General features: G+C 33.8%; 1 protein-coding gene across 1 annotated transcript in view; it reads left to right on the top strand.

Annotated features, from left to right (window-relative positions):
• The window catches only part of ADAMTS5 (ADAM metallopeptidase with thrombospondin type 1 motif 5), a 79,610-nt gene that overhangs the window by 15,413 nt on the left and 41,190 nt on the right, over positions 1-23,007 (top strand). Inside the window, exon 2 of the mRNA XM_044670277.1 lies at positions 1,755-1,887. Within this exon, the coding sequence (XP_044526212.1) occupies positions 1,755-1,887 (133 nt within the window). The remainder of the gene's footprint in view (positions 1-1,754; positions 1,888-23,007) is intronic.

The raw sequence follows: 23,007 nt of genomic DNA, 5'->3' as shown, positions 1-23,007 counted from the left end.
ACCTACTTATACAAAAATATTTATAGTAGCTCTTTTTGTGGTGGTAAAGAACTGGAAACTGAAGGGATGTCCATCAATTGGTGCATGGCTGAACAAGTGGTATTTGATTGTAATGGGATACTGTTGTATCATAAGAAGTAACAAACAGAATGATCACAAAAAACCTGGAAAGACATATGAAGTGATACAAAGTGAAGTGAGCAGAACAAGGAGAATATTGTTCAAAGTAGCAGCAATAATATATCAGAATCAACTATGAATGATTTAACTATTGTCAACAGTGAAAAGATCCAAGACAACTCCAAGGATTCATGATGAAAAAGGCATCACCATCAAAAGAACTAAAAGAATCTGAAAAGCAAATTGAAGCATGCCATTTTTCACTTTATTTCCTTCATGAGTTTTTTCTTTTTTAAGTGGAAATGTATTTTCTTTTACAGTATGATGAATATGGAAATATGTATTGCATGATGGCACATAATATATCATATTACTTGCCATCTTGGAGATGGGAGAGGGGAGGGAAGGAGAGGAAAAACATGGATAGTGAAATGTCAGAAAATTGTTAAAAATTGTATCTTTTATGTAATTGGAGAAAAATAAAAACTTAAAAATAATAATTATTATAATAATAAAATTGCATGTATATAATGACTTCCTTGTCATTGTCCTGTGAGGTGAAAATTGAAAGTATTCCTTTTACTTCTGCTTTAGAGAAAGGAAACTGATGACCATAGTTTCAAATCTAGTAAATTTCAGAACTGAAGCTAAAAACCTGATCTTACAATTCCAAATCCTGAACCTTTCCCCACTGTTTGTAACAGCAATGATCATTCTCAAGATGAAGCTAGGTAATGTGGGAAATTGCTTAGACCATTTTCAGTAGAGCAATGTTGCCAAGAGAATATCTATTTAATTTTAATATCTTTAAAATTAATATCTATATTCTTTTCTTTTTAAGTAAAAGTTTTACTTTTGTTAAATCTTCCAAAAACAAGGAATAATCTAGTAGTGGTTTATATGTATATGTAGAGATATATTCATGTGCATATTACATATATTATCTGTAATACATATAGGTATATCTATTCATATGAATACCACATACCAGTTGCACATATATAATATACGTGTGTGTGTGTGTGTGTGTGTGTGTATGTGTGTGTGTAAAAAGGAATTCTAAACTTCACCTTAGGAGATATTTCAACAAAGTTATGGTTACTTCAGAGGATCAATGAACACTTTCCTTATTTGAGGTAATATTATTTTTCTATATAGGCAATTCAACATAAAAAAGGAAAAAAAAGAAATGATTGTTCATTGAATTACTATTATATATGCACAATTAGAATAGCTAAGGTTGGATTTTTTTTAATATTCTGGAATATTTACATTCTAAAGTTGAATACCGAATTGAGTATAGAGGCCCTCCAAATTGAAATCTAACTATTTTAGATGTTTTAAAAATGCATATATTATGGCTTTACTAATACTATTATAAAATGAAGGGCAAAACTTAGGATATCTTTTAAAACATAACTGAACCTCATTATATAACGCATGTGCTTCAGTAGCCCAGAATAGTTCAGAAAGTGTAATAACCTCAGATTGTCCTTGGAGAGCTGCCATAGAAGAACAGGTGACATTTAAATTTATCCAAATTCTTGCTGTTTGGGAGAGCAAGTAACTACACATAGTGGCTTTTCCTGGATATAAATTTATTTTAATGATTTCTTTTTTTTCCTCCCCCGCAGGATTTATGTGGGCATCATTCATGTGATACTCTGGGAATGGCAGATGTTGGGACCATATGCTCTCCTGAGCGCAGCTGTGCAGTGATTGAGGATGATGGCCTCCATGCAGCTTTTACAGTTGCTCATGAAATTGGTATGCGTTGCCTTTTATGATCATTTGCCAAATCAAACACTTGTAACAGCTGCATTAGGAACCAAAAACACTTTATAATTAATTCCAGATTTTCCCTGGTTCAGTTTTACACTTGTAGATTATGTCTATGTGTGTGTTATCTTTCTGATAAGGAATCAGAAGACAGGAGAAGGCCCACAGTAGATATTTATTTTTTTGAAAGTATAATTTTAAATGAGTAGTTGAAGGGAGAAGTCGTATGTCCTAACTCTTTTATAACATCAAAAAATGTAGCTCTCTCAAAAGAAAACTTGGAGATTTACTGTAATATATTCCCATATATACATTTTGTTAATGATTTAATCAGAACTCATTGAATCATTGATTGTCCACAAAGAGCAGCAAATAAATTGTTTCAGTTTATGACTAGTAAACATATTAGTGAAATAAAAATTGCCATACTTTGTTTTCTTATAAAAGAATTAAACTGGTACAAAAATGTCATTTTAGATATCACTCACCTCATTATTAGCTGCTATGCAGAAATCACTTTAAAAATGTATGACAAAAAATGTTTACTGAAGGCATAATGCATGTCAATAAAATAAATCCTTGTTCATTAGCACTATTTCCAATCTAATTGTTTTCATAAGCTACTAATTATGACAAATACTTGAGTTTAGCTGGTAACTTGAAACCTTCACCATTTTTCTCTGTCATAATGGGAAAATTATTTTGGTTGTTTTTGTTTTTCTTTTTTTCTTATTCTTTTTTATTGTATGTGTCATCAGTTTTAAGTGAAAAGTTAATCATAAAATCCTAGTTTCAGAAGTGATTATGAATTGTCTAGTGACTGGTTATGTATTCATCTCTTATTCACAATTTCAGAATATAGAATTTGGGGGGTTCCCCTTTTTAATGATGCAACTTTTTCTATTCAGATTGTTTATATTTGTGACATATAGTTTAAGTGCTGGTATAAACCCATTCTTTGCCATATTGCTGTCCTGCTGAAACTCTTATTGAAAAGAGTTATTTCTAGGGCAACTAGGTGGCTCAGTGGATTAAAAGTCAGACCCAGAGACAGGAGGTCCTGGGTTCCATTGTTGCCTCACACACTTCCTAGCTGGGCAAGTCATTTAACCCCTCTTTGCTCCCATTACCCGTTGAAAGCCATTAGATGTAAAGAGCCAATTGGAGAAATAGGGTCAAATTTAGGGCCTGTTATCTGGATTCCCTACGTGACCAATCCAGGCTGAGGCAGTCTTTGTGTTTGGTCCTGGTCACCTGAGCCCTGAAAAGCTCTGGTACCCGCAGGTTGGTTAATCCAAAAACAACTTGACCCCTCCAAGAGGCTATTAGGAGTCATTTAGAGAAACAGAGCCTGTAATAGATGTTTTATCTGGATCCCATTACAAAATCATCGGCAAGTAAAACTGTGTGTATGATTTTTCTGCACTGCATGTCAGATGCAGATAGAATGGACCATCTAAGGTAAAAATCTGAGGCTCCTCTTTTGATTCATTTTTAGATCCCCACATTCTCTCAATATTCTTATTGGAAAGCTTTGAGTCCTTAACCAGACCAGCAGCTACTGAGTTAACAATTCCTCTCCTTGACAATTTCTCTCCTTGATAATTAAGAAGCCTGAAACCTAAAAAATATATTACTTAGATAAGGACTGGAGCCGGACAATTTAGTCCAGACTATCTGACCAGGTGCAGATCTGTAAATCAAGGCAGAACGCAATTAGTAAACATCTCCATGAAATTTATTTCCAGAATTATCCCCTACTAATTGATGGTTGGAACTTGGCCCTTGTCTTTGCACCCATATTTCTATCTTTTAAGCTTTAATGAATTGTGTATGATTTATAACCCCTTCACAGCTGTGATTCTTTCTTTGTTTTCTTTGTTTGAAACCAGTATAAAATAAAGTAAAAAATCCCATAGTGTGGGATCAGCATGGGCTAACCTCTAGTTCGGCTGTTCTCAGTTTCTTTTTCCTGTCTTAGCAATCCGACGCCATAAAACGCCACTCAGGACCCCTACCATATAGAGCTGGTCCTCTATAATTACCACTCTTCTGCCTTGGAATCAACACACAATATTGATTTTAAGAAGGAAAGTAAGGGTTTAAAAAAAAAAAAGAAAAGAGCTATTTCCCTAATACTTTGTGTTCTTCAGTTTATCAAAGATTATACCGCTATACACTTTTCTTAATAGGTCTTTTTTCTCCCTTCTTTTGATTAACTTTTCTTTTTCTTATCTGGCACCAGAAAATGCCAAGTAATCATACAGTTAACAAACCCTCACCTGCAAACAAATAAAAGTTAAACTTCTTTTGTAAGTTTAAGGAAGCATAATGACATGAGACTATACCAATTCAGAGGAAATGTGTGCAGCTTCATCCAGCACTTCTGGGGCTACTTAGTGAAGCTGCAGAATAAATTTGTCTGATGATCGTGAAAATGGCACAAGCATGATAGGAAGAGAAAGAAAATTACTCACTCAAACCTGAATATCAACTGAGTATAGAAGAGTTTCCACTAAAAATCTGTTTGTTTAGAAAAGATAGATTTTGCTTCAAGGGACTTTTTGCTGCACTAATTGGGTCCTAATATATGGCTATGATCCTAATTCACATAATTGTACCAGCTAGTATGTATGTGTGTGTATACCACAAAAAAAGACCTCAAATTCATATATATATTTTACACATATAAATAATGTTGTTAACACTTGCAAAGCATTTTAAAAGTATCTCATTCAATCTATATAACAATTCTGTAAAGCAAGTACTTTTGTTACCTCCATTTTACAAAAAATGAAACTGAGTCTCAGAAAGGTTAAGTGACCTGCTTAGAGTCATATTACTATAGCAGGATTCAAATTCAACTCTTCCTGACTCCAAATCCAGTGTTTTATCCAATGTGCCTCTCATAAGACCTAAAATAGCCAGAGTATGGGATGGCTTAAAATAGTAAAAACATCGTTTTGCCTTCATTGTCAAGGAAAAGCAGCCTTGCTTTGGTAGTTCAGTAACAAAACAGTTTAGCAACCTTTGAAAGCTGAAAGGTATTATAGTTAGGATATGCATAAATTGGCTGGAAAGGAGAAGCCTCCTTCCCATTGATGACATGTACCCCTATAGGTATTGGGAGCTGTGAAGCAGGAAAAATCATACTTGGTATTTCCTAGGATATCCTATTTTATATAATTAATTTATTTTGAATTAGTGCATAATCTGATTCTATCTATTAGAACCGAACATTGTATGGATTTGAATAGGTGCTATTATAATGAGTATGAGAATCATGGTATGTGTAGTTTTTCTGTGGAAGAAGGGATATCATGGAGGCCCCATAATAATAAAATATATGATAGTATATATCATAATCCAATCTTAATCCCCCTTACCTCTCCTGTCTGCAATAGACAGATAGATCCCAGTACTCTAATTTTACTGGTATGATTTTTTTCTTTTCTTTTCTCTCAGTCAAGGACATTGTGGGAATTACATTTTCTCCTTACCTTTCTACCTCTTTAAGATTCTTTTGTTTTCCCTACTTTAGAATAAATTGTTTTAATCCATCTTACCTTCTCTTCATTCTTCTGTTTGATCTAGTTGTGCTTATTCCCTTTCTGAGAATCTTCCTTAAATCCCTTTTTTGTTTTAAAGATTCTTATCTCACAGTAGACATGATATAAAGGCTACAGTAGATTTGTAAATTCTTTTAAATCAAATTTTATTTTAATTTAAATTATCATTAAATTATCTTTTAAAAAAACAACTTATTTCCCATCTTAGATTAGGTTGAAGAGTAAGTAGGGCTGGGCAATTGTGGTTAAGTAACTTACCCAAGGTCACACAGCTAGGAAATATCTTAGGCCAGATTTGAACTAGGATGTCCCATCTCCAGGCCTGGCTATCTAGCCACAGAACCACCTAGCTTCCCTTCTATTTCTTTTTTAAGGATTTATTTCTATGAATGGCTTACTGAAGTAGGATGGGAGAAGAAATAGATTTAGAAATAAATGTGATAAAGAAATAAAAATAACTTTTTTTAAAAAAAAGGAAGCATTACATGGCAAGCTGAAAAATTCCTGGATTTTTGTCATTACAATTTCAACCACTAAAATCCCATTATATATATATAGTCACCATTCAGTTTATCAATGTCCTTCCTCATATTTGACATCTAGAACTGAACAAAATTCTAAAAGTATCTAATTATTAAAAAACAAATATTTCATTAACTGTTTTGTATACCTAAGCCTTAACATCCCACCTCCAATCTATCCTTCCATGCTTATTGAACATTAATCTCCTTCATGCATTCTATTTCTCAGTTAAACTGGACTACTTCTTTTTCCCCATACATGAAATTTCATTTCTCTAAGTCAGTGGTTCCCAAAGTGGGCGCCACTGCCCCCTGGTGCATGCTGCAATGATCCAGGAAAGTGGTGATGGCCACAGGTGCATTTATCTTTCCTATTAATTGCTATTAAAATTAAAAAAATTAATTTCCAGGGGGATAAGTAATATTTTTTCTGGAAAGGGCGTGGTAGGCCAAAAAAGTTCAGGAACCACTGCTCTAAGTCTTTGTACAAGCTGTTCCCTGTGCTTATAGTAAGATGTAATAAGATTGGAAAAACAAGAGAGGGACAGATTATGAAGAGCTTTAAAAAGTCAAACAGAGGATCAGAAAGTTACTGAAATAGCCTGGGTGTAAGGTGATGAGGACCTGCAACAGGGTGGTGGTAGTGTCAGAGGAGAGAAAAGGATATATACAAGAGATTAGAATAATCAAATTAAAAAAAATTAAAAAAAAATAAAGAGGTCATCTAGGTACACCTTCACTTCTAGGTAGTTCTAAGTTCTAAGACTAACCCCTTTTCTTGTTCAAGTGATATCATTGCATTGTTTCCAACAGATTGCCCCCTCCATCATCTTTTACTTATTTTCAGCTGCTTCCTGTCTACAAATATGCCCATCTCTCTCCTATCCTGAAAAAAAAAGTCCTCATTTGATACTTCTATCCCCTCTGTCCTACATCATTTCTGTCCTTTTTACCTCAAAAGGCTGTCTACAATAGGTGCCACTACTTTTTCTTCTCTCCCTATCTTTTTAACTCCTTATAATATGGCTTCTGACATTATCATTCCTTTGAACCTGCTTTTTCTAAAATTTCTAATGATCTCTTAGTTGCCAAATTCCAATGGCATTTTCTTTATCTTCAATTCTCAGCCTCTCTGAAACCTTAAACACTGTTGATCACTCTTCTCTCTTTGGCATTCTCTTCTTTCTAAGTTTTTAGGACATCACTCTCTCCTCATTCTTTTCCTATCTACCTAACTACTACTTCTCTGTCTCTTTTGCTGGAACTTCTTCCAGATGATGCTCTCTAATTATAGGTGTCTCTCAGAGTTATGTCCAGGACTGTCTTCTCAGAAACTCCAAATGAAAACTTTCAGGAATATTATAGGCAAAAGCTATTGCTCCTAGGTCAAATAAAAATTCAGCAGGCAGCCAGAAAGAAAGAACTCACATACTTAAAAGCCATAACCAGGATCATACATGATTTAGCAGTTCCCACTCTTAAAGGACTAGAGAGGTTAGAATATTACATTTCAGAAAGCTAAAGATATAGGCTTATAGCCAAGAATAACTTGCCCAGCAAAACTGAGCATAATCCTACAGAGAAAAAATGGATTTTTAAAGAAATAGAGGATTTCCAAGCATTTGTATTGAAAAGACTAGAGCTGCATAGAAACTTTGAAATAGAAACATGGGAAGTATATATAGCATATAATTAAAAGGGATCAAACAAGGACAAACAATTTATATTCTAATATGGACATATGAAACATGTTTCTTCAGAATCCTATTATCATCAGGCTTTATAAAGGAAGTCTGATGAACAGTTTGCCTAGAAATGGTTATGTTCATGATACTGTTTAAAATATATATGTATATTTCTTATTTGTTTGTTTGTTTATTGGTTACATTAAAATACCCAAGTAATTTCCTCCCTCATACACACACACACACACACACACACACACACACACACACACATATATATTTCGGGAGAGGGGAGGTCAATGTGACAATATGTTTTGATTGATTTTTATTTTTCTTAATTTCTCAGTGACAAAGGGGGTAGGTAAAAGAAAATCTGGACCAGAAGATGTAATTTAAAAAGAAAAGAAAGTCCATTACTTGATGTTTAATGAATTTAAACTAATTCCTTTAAGTTATCAGCTTGAAGAACACCAAGAAATAATGCCAAGGTTTGCTACCATTTGAAAATTCAAACATGAAATGTGTAATATTTGTTATAATTATAGCTTGCATTTTGAAATCATGTTCTTAATTTGTTACTCACATTTAGAATGACATTTATATTTATGTTAGTCATGTTTAGATGGATACATATATATATATATATAGGATAACTCTTTTAGTCCCAGATTGACTATATGAAATTTAAGATTCTTTGAACTCTGAGAACTTAAAAAATTAGTTTTATTGATATTGAACAACTTTTAGATTTTCTATATGCAAATGGTGGGAATCTTATGATTCATATATCCTCACATATGATTATACTTAACAAGCCTATGTTTTGATAAATTTCAGAGGACCATGAAGCATCCTAACTGAAAGCCAAATTCACAAAGTCAAATATCAAAAAACAGCCTATTTGCAGCTAAGAGAGAATAGACCTGAATTTTTGTTTTGTGTTTAAAGGAGTGTTTTTCTTTCTTCTTATCATTTTAATTAATATGCATTAAAATATCCCTTCAAATTTGGAAGGAGAATATACTATTTCATACATAAGTAAAAATATAGGATAAAACCCTTTGATCATAAGAGCATTATTTATAAATATAACCAGTATCACTTGTTACTTATTCTAAATGAAAATTTTCTTAATATTAAAAGCAATAAACAATTGAATAGAAATTTTAATTGGGACTGGAAACTTTCCATAGCTTTGCAGAGGGTCTATGAAATGGGAGGAAATATAACTCAAGGCAGTCAGGAAAAGTGACTATATCAGATATTAGTTTCTTTTTTTCTCTGCTGATTACAAAATAAAGATAACCATTCCTCAGATCTCCTTCTAGTTGTCAAAAGATGATTGGAAAATTAAAAGGCTAGGTGGCTCAGTGTGGAGAGAGAGACAGGTCTGGAAATGGGAGATCCTGGATCCAAATTTGGCCACAGATATTTCCTATCTTTGGGGCCCTGGGCAAGTCATTTAACCCCAAATGTCTAGACCTTACTGCACTTTTGCCTTGAAATAAACACTTAGTATTGATTCCAAGAGAGAAGATGAGGATTTTTTTTAAAAATAAAAGAAATCAATTTGAACTTAAAGTCAAAAGACTTGCATTTGATTCCAGCTTTGCAACTTAATATCTTTGTGACTTGGGGTTTGTCACTTCATCTTGCTGGACTTCAGTTTTCCCATCTTAAAATGGGCTTCTTCTGAATCTAAGTCCTATGCTATTCTGCTATCAGAATTTTTCCAAAATTAACAATGTTATAAATGAGTTTTCTTTGGGTATGACAGGTAGCAAAAATCTCAGTATTGAAAGTGATCTCTGTTGTTATCTATCAGAAATCTCTTTTATAGCACTTCAACAGATTGTTACATAGCAGCTTTTATCTGAAGATCTTTCTAGAAGGGGGAGAGCCTCTATCTCCAAAAAGACCCCATTTCACTTTTACATTGCTACAATACTTACATCATGCCTAAATCTGTTTCTTTACAGTGTCCACTTGCTACTCCTAGTTCTGTCCTCAGGGACCAACACATGTGGCCTTTTCCCCACATAATAGCCCTTTGTATATGCTTTTCTTCAAGCTAAAAAAAATCCCGGTTCTTTTCATGTATCTTTCTTCAGCATAAGGGTTTTTTTTAATTCAGCAAATATAAGTTTATTAAATACAAAGAGATTCAAAACCATTCAGAACCATCCCAACCCGTGTACATGGCCACTTAATCATGCTGCTCTTTTGTTGGCGTAAAGAAACTTCTCAGATTATTTGTTCCTTTAGAGAACACTTTGAAAGTGGTGCTGGTTCTTCTGAAAATGTTAGTATGAAGTCTTTTTTGCTTGGTGGTCTCAACTTCAACACTTGCAGTTATATAAACAGTGTATGTAGTACATGGAGAGGTAAATAAAATTCTAATTGCCCTCTTTTTCTCCTCAGACGAGTCATAGTAATTGCAGTTCTCCTTCAGTTTATGTTCCAAAGAGCTGACACTGAAAAAGTCTCAAAAATTTAGCCACCATGAGTATATAACAAGGATCAGGTCTCAGTATGAAAGGTTTCAAATTCAGTTGTACAGAACTCTTTCTTAATGTTTCTGCCATATCCTGTAGCATTTCTACATCTGGCTTCTAAATCTTTTCCTCTATCTCAGTCATTATGTCTGTTAACATACTTCTTTGGCTAGATATCATGTCCTCCCACTCCTTCTTTTCTTCCATTGTTTGATGTTCCTGCATCGTTTCCATCTCCTTCAGCTCCTGGTAGAGTTCATTGAGCTTCTTATTTCCCTTCGCGACAATAACTCCATTGTCGTTTGATTTCTCCTTCTTCCTCTTCAGATGTTCTCATATTTGCTGACATATTTTTGGAAACATTTTTCTCTTCACTTCTTTATGGTGCTTCTATATCACAACCCCATGCAAGGGGTTTCTACTCTTCAAAGAGAAGTTCCTAAAATTTTACCACCTCTCTGTGCAAGATTTTCAGCTTTGCCTGGAACACCTTCCTATAGTGCTAAGCAGCCACTGCAATGGGCCAATGGATGTGATTGTCATGATCTTCTGATTTAGAGCAGGTCACACAGAATAGTGTCTTGTTCCTATCACAGAACAGCTTCTGGTCTTCCTTGTGTATCACACTCATGCCTTGTCCTTCAGAGTGCATGTCAATGTTACCCTGAAGAGTTCTCAGCTGGGAGAATTCCCAAAATGCAGTGCAACATGAAAGTGGAGAGGTTTTGTTTGTGAGGCAAGTTATGCATATAGTATGCCCACATTCCCCAGTGACTATCTGAGGAGCTACATCAAAACAGATAAGATAGAGTTCACACTTCTACTTGATTAGCCATGATCCTTTGATATCTTTCCAAGCCCAGAGGCTTGGAACCCTAAGAAATCCAGCTTATGGAAGCATCTTGGCACAGAACCAGCACACCTCCAGCATAGTTTTTAGGTCCTCTACCCTCATGGTCTTGAACAAATCTTGAATGAATTAAATCTCATGTGAGCTACTGACTCACTGGGGAACCACTGCCAGACTTAACCTTTTTGCATCTTTAAGCTTAGGTGGAAAGTGTGTGTGTGTGTGTGTGTGTGTGTGTGTGTGTGTGTGTGTGTGTGTGTGTGTGTGTGTGTAGGGGGAAGATGAGAGGAATGAGACATTACCTTAATGAAAAAAAAATGTGCTTTAGATAAGTTATACCACCTTAAATAAATAACAGAATTTCTGGTTTTTAGGATGTGTTTGCCAATGCCCTATCTATTGTTTGATTTAGGTTCATAAACACAAACTTAGAATTTTGTTTCAAGGACAATATTTTAAATAGATTGCCATCTTGAGTCTAAAATATTGGTTAGTCACAAATGTCATAAATTATTTCAATATACCATTGGGAATTCTATAGTTTTTTTTCAAAAATTACTCTCTAATAATTGGTAATTTTTCAGTGTATGCAGTATCATACTTTTATTTGTGCCTTAAGATAGCAGAGTAAATAATATTTTGCAAATTCTGAATAAAGTTTGATGTTAATTTGAAAACATAAATGATTCTTTCCCATTCTCATATGGGAAAGTTATAAAGTTATAAAGGCATTTGTTTGATATTTTTTCAGAGGAAAAATGGAAATTTCAAGAAGTCTAGATCCTAAATATCACACTGAAATTTTTGCTATTCAGTGCATTAATTTAATTAAAGTAAATTCCATCCTTTTGTCAATTTATGTTGTTTTCTGAACATCTTAGCAGAACAATCAACATCAAAAAATTATTTTCTTGCTGAAAAAACTAATCTATCAATTCTCAATTTGTTGTTTGTTAAATCTTGATTTTCTGACAGTAGCATGAACTTATGATTAAGAGTAAACAAAATCAAACCTCAACATTGTGGTCAGCACCACTTAATAAGTGTGAGGTGATCTTCATAGGATTTCTTATATCTACTTCTTTTCCTATTAAAAACATTTTTAAATTGACTATAGACAAAAATTTTAGTTATTTGTACACTATAGCAAATCACTGGATCTCTGATATTATCATTGTGAATACTCCTTCCAATAGAGCATTTACATGCGATCCATACCCATTCTATGGGTCTCTCTTCTTTGCCTCTCATAAATCATCCATGAGGCACCATACCATATGTTGGATGTTAGATCTTTTAACATTATATGAGTACCAACTAGTTAAGTACACAGGCTGTCTGTTATGGTTTATAATGGCTACATGATTAGCTTATCTCTTTTTTAGAGCTGTCATTTAACGTGATCTCTTTTACAAGACTTCTTGGTAATATGCTAAGTCGTATTTATGCACTCTTCCCCTTTACAGCACAATTTTGATTCTTTCAGGAGTTTTATGAGTCTTTGTTTTTATATGTTTTTATATCACCATAATTTTCTTCAGTATCTCTTTCTTTCCCCCTCCCAGAAAGGCATCCCATATAACAAATAATATTTTTATTTTAAAAAATATTTATTTTTTTAGCATTCTTTTTTTTTTAATTCTCTACTCCCACATTCAGTGAGAAGCCAAGAAAAATGATATCAATTATACATGTGAAATTATACAAAATGCATATTTAGCTATTTTGGAAAAAAGCAACAAAAATATAGAGAAAGCTATATTTCAATTTTCACTGAGTCCATTTCTCTCTGAGCTCTTTAAAAATTGTCTTGGGTCATTGTATTGATCAGAGTAGCCAAGGCTTTCACAGTTGGTTATCATTACAATGTTGTTGTTACTGTGCACAATGATCTACCATTTCTTCTCACTTCATTTTATATTACTTCATATAAGTCTTGCCATACTATTTCTGAAGCTACACTCCTCATTTTTTCTTATAGCACAATGGTTTTCTATTACAATCATTTGCCATAAATCCTTCAGCCATTCCCAAATTAATAAAAATGCCCTCCATTTATAATTTTTTCCCACTACAAAAAGCTGTTATAAATAATTTTGTCCATATAAGTCCTTTTTCCTTTGATTTCTTTGGGGTACAGACCAATAGTGGCATTGTAGTGTTAAAAGGTATGCAGTATACATAATTCCAAATTGTTATCCACATTGATTGGATTGATTTATAACTCCACCAACAGATTATAACTATCTATTATTCCTCAAACCCTTTATATTTGTCATTCCTGACAAGTGTGAGGTGGTAGCCCAGAGTTATTATAATTTGCATTTCTCTAATCAATACTGATTTAGAGTACTTTTTCATGTGACTATAGATAGCTGTGATTTCTTCTTTTGAAAGCTACTGATTCATACTATTTATCAATTGGAGAATGTCTCTTATTTTTATAACTTTGATTCAGTGGGAGGCAGAGCCAAGATGCCAGACTAGAGGCAAGGAAAATCCAAGTCTCTCTGAGAATCCTTTCCAACCAACCATAAAATAATGCTTCAAAATGAATATCATAATGACAGAACCAATAAGGGAATGGAGTGAAGCAACTTTCCAGCAGAAAACATCTTACAAGGTTAGAGAAGGTCTGTTTCATTGGGATGAGAGGGGAACGCAGCCTAAGGCAAGACCACCAAGGAGTAGCATTACAAGCCAACAGCAAGCCCTTCCCACTCACACTCTCTCCATACAGACACCTACTGCTCCAGGTTCTGAACCTGGGCCCAAGCCAATTTAGAGACCCAGAGACTCTGCCTAAGCTAACAGCAGGGCACCCTCATGCACCCCTTAAAGTTCCAAGCCCCTGATAGCCCATGGTGCGCCTGGCTGGTGCAGGCCCAAAGTGAGGCTCTGAGCCCTTGTCCAAGCTTTAATGTGACCCCACAAGCCCCAGTACAAGGCAGTTGGCAGTATGCCTAAGTGGTTCAAGCCCAAGTGGAGGCCCAGAGCCTCTGCCCAAGCCTATAGTGAAGACTTAAACCCCAGTGCAAGGCAGCTAGCAGTGTGTCTGGCCTGTAAAAGCCCAGAGGGAGACCTGGAGCCCCTCCCCAAACCTGATGTTAAGCTCTAAGCCTCAGCACAAGGCAGCTCATAGTGGTCTGAGCCCTCCAAGCCATTACCAGGAGCTGGAGAAGATTGTATCAGCAATGGAAGGTGGCTTTCAGAGCTCCCAGCCCACAGGCTATATTACCTTCGAAGGACTGAAACTTACAAAAACCAGAATTAGAGCTGAGGGTAACAGCAAGGAAAAACAGAACTTTAAGAGAATGCCTCACTACCTTGAGAACAGAGCCCAACTTTAAGAAAAAATTTTTAATTGAGAAAAAAGCTAGGAAAATGAGCAAATATTTAAAAAAAAACCACCACCTAATTATGGAAAATTATTATGGAGACAAAGAAGAGTCTGAGTACAGACTCAGAAGGGGACAGTGAGAACAAAGGAGCTAAATGCAAAACTTCAAAGAAAAATAGGAATTGGTTTGAGCTATGGAAGAACTCAAAAAGGATTTCAAAAATCAAATAAGAGAGGCAAAGAAAAAATGGGGAAGAAGAATGAAAATAATGCAAAGCTGAATTGGCCAAATGGAAAAAGAGGTAAAAAAATCTAGTAAAGAGAAGTGTTTCTAAAATAAGAAGTAGAATTCACCAAATGGAAAAGAAGGTCCAAAACAAACTAAAAAAAAAAAAAAGAAAGAAAACATAGAAGAAAACATGAGATATCTCATTAAAAAACAACTGACCTGGAAAATAGATCTAGGAGAGACAATTTAACAATTATTGGATTAACTAAAAGTCATGAAAAAAAAACTAGGCACCTTATGACAAGAAATTATTAAAGAAAAATTACCCAATATTCTTGAACAAGAAGGTAAGATAGCAATTCAAGGAATCCACCAATCATCTCCTGAAATAAATCACCAAATGACAACTCCTAGGAATATCATAGCCAAATCCAAGAGCTGCAAAGTCAAGGAGTAAATAGTACAAGCAACCAGAAAGAAAAAATTCAAATATTGTGGAGTCACAGTCAGGATTATATAAGATTTAATAGCTTCCATATTAAAGTATCAGAAGGCTTAGAATATGATATTCCAGAAGGCAAATGAACTAGGTTTACAACCCAGATTCACCTACCCAGCAAAACTGATTATATTTTTTCAGGGGAAAAATGATCATTAAAAAAAAGATTTCCAAGAATTCCTGATGAAAAGACGAGACCTAAACAGAAAATTTGATGTTCAAATACAGGACTTGAGAGAAGCACAAAAAGGTAAGGAAAAAAGAGAAAATGTAAGGGATTCAATAAAATCCGTCAAATGATATTCTTACATAGAAAGATGGTATTTGTAAGTCTCAAAATTTTTATTAATATTAGAGCAGTTAGGAGAATATATAGACAGAGGTTGTGGAAGTAAGTTGATTAGGATGATATAATATGCAAAAAACAAAAAAAAATGAAGGGGTTAAAAATTACATTGAGAGAAAAGGGAAGGGAGAAGTAAAATGGGGTAAATTATCTCACCTAAAGAAGTGCAAAATAACTATTACAGTGAAGGGGAAGATGAGGGTGGCAAAGGACAATGCTTAAGCCTTACTCTCATTGTAACTAACTCAGACAGGAAATAACCATCCCCATTTGGGTATAGAACCCTATCTTACCATATGAAGAAGTAATATGGAAAGGTAGAGTAAGAGAAGTAAGGGGGGGTCTGGGGCAATGATTAATACCAAAAGAACCCCAAGGAGGGACAAAGTGAAAGTAGAAAGAAAGAGCAGTAACAAAAAGGGAAATAAGATGGAGGGGAATACATAGTTGGCAATCATAATAGTGAATGCAAATGGGATGAAATTACCCATAAAAAGGAAGTGGATGGCAGAGTGGCTTCAAAACCAGAATCCTGTGAAATATTGTTTATGAGGAACACATTTGAGGCAGGGAGCCATATAGGAAGTAACAGTAAGGGCCTGGAACAGAATTTATTATGCTTCAGCTGAAAGAAAAAAAAAACAAAACACAGGACTAGCAATCAAAATCTCAGACAAAGCTAAAGTAAAAATAAATCTAAATGAAAGAGATAAGGAATGAAATTACATCTTGATAAAAGGTACCAAAGACAATGAAATAATATCAATAATAAATATATGTGCAGCAAATGGTATAAGCTCCAAGTTTTTAAAGAAGAATTACCTTTCAGGAGAAAATAGACCATAAAACTGGGCTAGTGAGGGACCTCAACTTTCCCCTCTCAGATAAATTAAAACAAAAAATAAGCAAGAGAAAAGTGAAAAAAGTGAATGAAATTTTAGAAAAGTTATATTTACTAGAACTGTGGAGAAAATAGAATGGGAATAGAAAGGAATGTACCTTCTTTCCAGCAATATATGGCTCCTAGGCAAAAACTGATCATGCAGCAGGGCACAAAAACTTCACAATGAAATGCAGAAAAGCAAAAATAATAAGTGCATCTTTTTCAAATCATAATGTAATAAAATTATAATCAATAAGGATCTGTGGAAAGAGACATTAAAATTGATTGGAAACTAAATTAACTAATTCTAAAAAAGGTGGGTCAAGTCACAAATTATAAAGGCAGTAATTTCATTAACAAGAATGACAATGGGGGGAAAACATATCAAAATTTTGGGGATACAGCCAAAGTTGTGCTTGGGAGAAAATTTATATTTCTAAACACATCAATAAGCTGGAGAAAAAGCAGAATGATAAATTGGGCCTGCAACTAAAAGAAACTAGAAAAAGAACAAATTAAAAATCCCCAATTAAGGACAAAATTGGAAATCCTAAAAATCAAAAGAGAAATTAATAAAATAGAAAGAGAACAATTGAACTAATAATTAAGTCTAGGAGTTGGTTTTATGGGGAAAAACACAAGTAAAATAGATAAATCATTGGTTAATTTGATTTAAAAAAGGAAAGAAGAAAATCAAATAATTAGTATCAAAAATGAAAAGAGTGAACCCAAAACCAATAAAGAAAAAACTAAGCAATCATTAGGAGCTATTTTGTCCAATTATATGCTAATAAATCTGGCAATCTAAGTGACATGGGTGAATATTTATAAAAACATAAATCTCCCAGATTAACAAAAGAGAAAATAGAATATTTAAATAATCCTATCTCAGAAAAAGAAATTAAACAAGTGAACTCCCCAGGAAATAAATCCCCAGGCCAGATGGATTCACAAAAGAATTCTATCAAATATTTAAAGAATAATTAATTCCAATACTATGTAAACTATTTGGGAAAACAGACAAAGAAATAATCCTATCAAATTTTTTTAATGGCACAAATATGGTGCTAATACCTAAACTAGGAAGAGAAAAAATAGAGAAAAAAATTCTAGGCCAATTTCATTAAAGAATATAGATGAAAAAAGAAAAAAAAAAAAAGACTAACAGACTACAACAATATATCACAAGGATCATTCACTTTGACCAGATGCAATTTATACTAGGAAAGCAGGGCTGGTTTGATATTAGAAAAATTATCAGTATGATTTCAGTAACAAAACTAACAGAAATCCCTTGATTTTTCTCAATAGATGCAAAAAAAGTTTTTTTAAACAAATTACAATACCCATTGCTATTCAAAATACTAGAAAGTATAGGCCTAAATGGGCCATTCTTTAAAATGATAAGTAACATTTATCTAAAACGATCAACAAGTATCATCTACAAAGGGGATAGGTTAGAAACCTTCCCAAGAAGATCAGGGGTAAATCAGGGATGCCCGTTGTCACCACTATTTTATACTGTAGTAGAAATGCTGGCTTTGGCAGTAAGAAAAGAAAAAGAAATTGAAGTTGGCAATGAGGAAACTAAATTATCACTCTTTATAGATAATATGATGATATACTTAGAGAATCCGAGAGAATAAAAAATTAGTTGAAATAATTACTTTAACAAAGTTTCAGGATACAAAATAAACTCACTTAAATAATCAGAATTTCCATACATTACCAACAAAGTCCAGCAGCAAGAGAGAAAAAGAGAAATTCCAATTAAAATAACTCTGGGCATTATAAAATACCTGAGAATCTATTTGCCAAGACAAACACAGGTATTATATGAACACAATTACAAAACACTTTTCACACAAATAAAGTCATATCTAAACAATTGGAAAATGTTGATTATAGGTAGGCAGAGCTAATATAATAAAAAAATACAATTCTACCTAAATTAATTTATTTATTCAGTACCATAATCAAACTACTCAAAACTTATTTTATAGAACTAGGAAAGAATAATAACAAAATTCATTTGGAAGAGCAAAAGGTCAAGAATACCAAAGGAATTAATGGGAAAAAAGTAATGGCCAAAAGTACTATTTCTCAAACTGTACTATAAAGAAATAATCATCAAAACAGTCTGGTATTGGGTAAGAAATAGAATAGTGGATCAATGGAATAAACTGTGAATCCCTTTTGATCCAGTAATATTATTACTAGGTCTGTGTCCTAAAGAGATCATAAAAAAGGGAGAAAGAACTTACTTGTTCAAAAATATTTATAGCTCTTTTTGGGATGGCAAGAATTGGAAATTGAAGAGATGTCCATTAATTGGGCAATGGCTGAACAAATTGTAATATATGATAGTGATGGAATACTACTGTGCTATAAGAAATAATGAATAGGATGATTTCAGAAAGAGCTGGAAAGGCCTACATGAACTTTTGCATAGTGAAATAAACAAATACAAGGAGAACATTGTACATAGTAACAGCAATATTGTATGATGATCAAATGTGAAAGACTTAACTACTCTCAGCAATATGGTGATCCAGAACAATTTCCAAAGACTCCAAAGGACAGAGAATGCTGTCTACCTCCAGAGAAAGAACCGTTGGAATCAAAATGTAAATCAAAGGATGCTATTTTTCACATTAGTTTATTTACAGTTTTATTTGGGGGGTTTTGGTTTTATCTGAGTATTTTCTTATCACAGTGACCAAAATAGAAGTATATTTTGCATTATAATATATGCATAACTCAGATCAAATTGCTTATCATCTTGGAGAGGCAGGAGAGACAGAGGTAGTGAGATAATTTGGATCTTATAATTTCAGAAAACATGTTGAAAATTGTTATTATACATAATTGGAGGATCTCAACCAAAAAGGTGACTAATTAAAAAACTAAAAACAAATAAATAAATAAATTTTGCTTTGTTTGTTTCTCTGAGAAATGAGGTCTTTATCAGAGAAACTTGCAAAATTTTTGATATTACTTCTTTGTCTATGGTATTTTTTAAAAAAAAATATGGCTTCATTGATTATCTTTTATTTAAGCCTATTTTTGTTTTTTTTTATCACTATTACTTCCTTTCTTTAATTCAGCTAAACCATTCTTTTCTTTATCTTAACTCTGTATCTTTCTATTTCTAGTGTCTCTTGCAAACAACATATTGGATTCTGGTTTCTAATCCACTTCGGTATCCATTTCCTTATTATGGGTACCTATTCGCTTTCACAGTTATACCTTAACTGTTTTCCTTTCTATACTATTTTCTTATGTTTACCTTTCTCTCTTTTCTTAAAATCTTAAAATATGATGTCTAGGCTCTCCCTTTTTGCTAATCACTTTAAATTATCCATATCTTCAATCTATTTTCCAGGTCAGTTTTTCCAATGAGATGTTTCATATTTTCTTCTATTTTTCATTCTTCTGAATTTGTTTTTTATTGTTTTTTGATGTCTCATGGAATCATTAGCTTCTACTTGCTCAATTCTGATTTTTTTAAAAATTATTTTTAGTGATATTTTGTACCTCTCTTTTCAGTTGACCAATTCTTCTTTTACAAAAGTTCTTTTCTTAAGTGAATTTTTGTACTTCTTTTTCCATGTTGCCTTTTCTGCTTTTTAAAGAGTTATTGTCTTGTTCCTTTTCTTGTATCTCTTTTACTATCAGGCCAATTCTATTTTTTAAAGTGGTATTTTCTCCCCAGATTTTTTTGAGCCTTTTTTACCTATTAATTCTCTTTTCATAATTTTCTTGAATCACTCTCATTTCTTTTCCCAGTTCTTCCTCTAACACTCTCATTTCTTTAACTCTTCCAGGAATTCTTGTTTGTCTTGCATCCTATTTTCAGCTTACTTTGAGGCTTTGTTTGTAGTTGTTTTCATGTTATCTTCTTCTGAGTTCATGTCTTGGTTTTCATTGACTCCATTGTAGCTTGTTATGGTCGAGTTCTTTTTTTCTTCTGTTTATTCAGTTTCCCAACCTATTTCTTGACTTTGAAATTTTATGTTAAAGTTGGGCTTTGCTTACTTGGGTTTTGAGGGAACTATCCCAACTTCAGGGGACTTTTTTGCTGCTGTTTTCAGAGCTAGTTCTGGTATCTGAAACTTTTTGGTGCTTCCAAGGTGGTATGGGTGAAGAAAGAGGTATGATCACTGCTCTCTTGGTCTGTGCTCTGATATTTACCCAGGAATGGTCCCTGATCTTCTACAGCCACTACCATTTGTATTTTTCTTGGCCCTGGAACTGTGCCCAAGTTCCATTCTCTCCTATAGCCACAAGCACTAGTGCTCTTCTCTGCCTTTCAAACAGTGTCTTTGCCTCCTTGTGACTAAACATAAAAACTTTGATCCAGAGTTTCTTATGGGCAAGAAATGACAACCAACACCAGTTGCACTGTAAAGAATAAATTATTATGGTTTTGGTTGGACTGAATATTAAAAGAGGTGGTTGCCAAGAATTGAATAAATATCAATTCTAAAATGATTTTTTATCAATTTATTTCTAAAATAAAGGAGAGAGTGAAATGAGAAGAGGGTAGATTAAGAGATCTAGCTTAATGAACTAGATTATGTGCTCAAGTCTTGGCTTTACTCCAGCAGGGCTCCAGAGGTCCCAGCCAGAGGGCCTAAAAGTCAATTAAGGATTTTAGCCATAAGGTCTCCTCCTAATCAAGGGCCCCTTCAGAGGCTAGTACCTCCAGGGAAGCTAAGGGAGTCAGACTTTTTCACTCACCATGTGTAGTTCTAAGGGACAGATTTAAGAACAGTCTCATCAAGACCAAGGCCAAGGTCCCAGCCAGAGCACCTGTCAGTCCAGTTCCAGGTTGAAGAGAGCAAGCCCTAGAAGTTCTTTCTTTTTATCTAGGCCAGTGATGGGTAAAGTAGGGCCTGTTGAATGTTCTATTTGGCCACACAACATTATTCCTAACCTGACGAATATAATGAGTAGGATACAATAAATGAAACTTTGAGAGTTGCCTTAGAAACAGACTGACAGATAAGCATTTCCTTTCCTTTGGTCCCCTCTTTAAAAAGTTTGCCCATCACTGATCTAGGCCATTTCTTTTGTCACTTCCTGTGCCTTCCTCTCATTTCACATGTGCCAATTATAGCAAAGGCTTTGCTTAGGACTGCCCAGTGGGTAGTCAGTCAATTCTGATTCGATACCCACTCTTGCACACGTGGGTCACAGACCTCCCTCACTTGAGAATTAAGTGGTGGTGTATGTGCCTTTGGTGATTAAATCTTAAAATAAGCAAGATAGGATTAATCTTATCTTCACAGTACCCAGTGCCAGCAAAGGGTCACTTGAAATTTCTTTCTAACCAGTTTTCTGACCTCTTTTTTGTAGGCTGAGAGCTCCTAAAGCTACTGCCATTGCTATTGCTACATCTATTGATACTACCTCCAAGTTCTGTTGCTCTTGCTGCTACCTCATGTGTGTAGACTGGGCCCCACCCAAATATCACAGACCTCTCTTATTGATCTTCTACATTGACTTAGGCTGGAAAATGTCTCACCTCAAACTTTTATTGTCTCTGCCTTTCTAAAATGTGATTTGAAGTGTTATTTTAAAATTGTTTGGAGGGGTCAGCTGAGTTGCTATCTATACTCCATCATCCTGACACTTCCCTGATACAAAATATTTTTATTTTTTAGTTATTTTTAATTTAATTTGAATTATCAATTAAAATAGATGGAAGAAATGCATAATTTAGGAATTATTGAAAGCTATGAGCAAAGAAGGAGTCTAGTTATCATATTTCATATTTCAATATAATAAAAGAGAAAAGTAAAAATAAAGAAATAGAATGGAGAGAAATATATAGTTAGTTATCATAACTGTGAATAGTAATAGAATGAGCTTATACATAAAAAGGCAATGGATAACAAAATGGATTAGAAACCCAAATATGTTGTTAACAAGAGACACATTTGAAATAGAAAAATACACACAGAGTTAAAATAAAAAACTAGAACAGAATCTATTATACTTCAGCTGAAGTAAAAATAAGATCTCAGAAAAAGCAAAAAATAGACCTAATTGGGGGCAGCTGGGTAGCTCAGTGGATTGAGAGCCAGGCCTAGAGACGGAAGGTCCTAGGTTCAAATCCGGCCTCAGACACTTCCCAGCTGTGTGACCCTGGGCAAGTCACTTGACCCCCATTGCCCACTCTTACCAATCTTCCACCTATGAACCAATAGACAGAAGTTAAGGGTAAAAAAAAATAGACCTAATTAAAATAGATAATCAGTAAAACTATATTTTGTTAAAAGGTACCATAGACAAAGAAGCAATATAAAAATTTTAATTTATTTGATAGAATTTATTCCCAGTTATTTTAGCTCCTTCTTACTCTCCTTGAACCATTAAAAAGATAACACCCAAACAAAAACATGTATTTTTCATATTTCTATTTTTCAGTTAATTCTCTGGAGGTAGACAAGTTATTCTTCAAATATTAGTTCTAGAGCTGGATATAATGATCTATTGGTCCTCCTAATTTTATTCTTCATTACTTCATATAGATTTTTCCAAATTAAAAAATTAGCTTCATCATTTCTTATGGCAGAGTAATATTCCATCAAAACCATATACCACAATTTGTCCACCATTCCCCAATTTATGAATATCCCTTCCATTTCCAGTTTTTTGCCACCACAAAGAAAACTGCTAAAAA

This window comes from Gracilinanus agilis, chromosome 3, assembly GCF_016433145.1.
Source record: "Gracilinanus agilis isolate LMUSP501 chromosome 3, AgileGrace, whole genome shotgun sequence".
Classification (NCBI taxonomy): domain Eukaryota; kingdom Metazoa; phylum Chordata; class Mammalia; order Didelphimorphia; family Didelphidae; genus Gracilinanus; species Gracilinanus agilis.
Note: the sequence above shows the minus strand (reverse complement) of the source record. Positions and strands in the feature narration are given on the sequence as shown.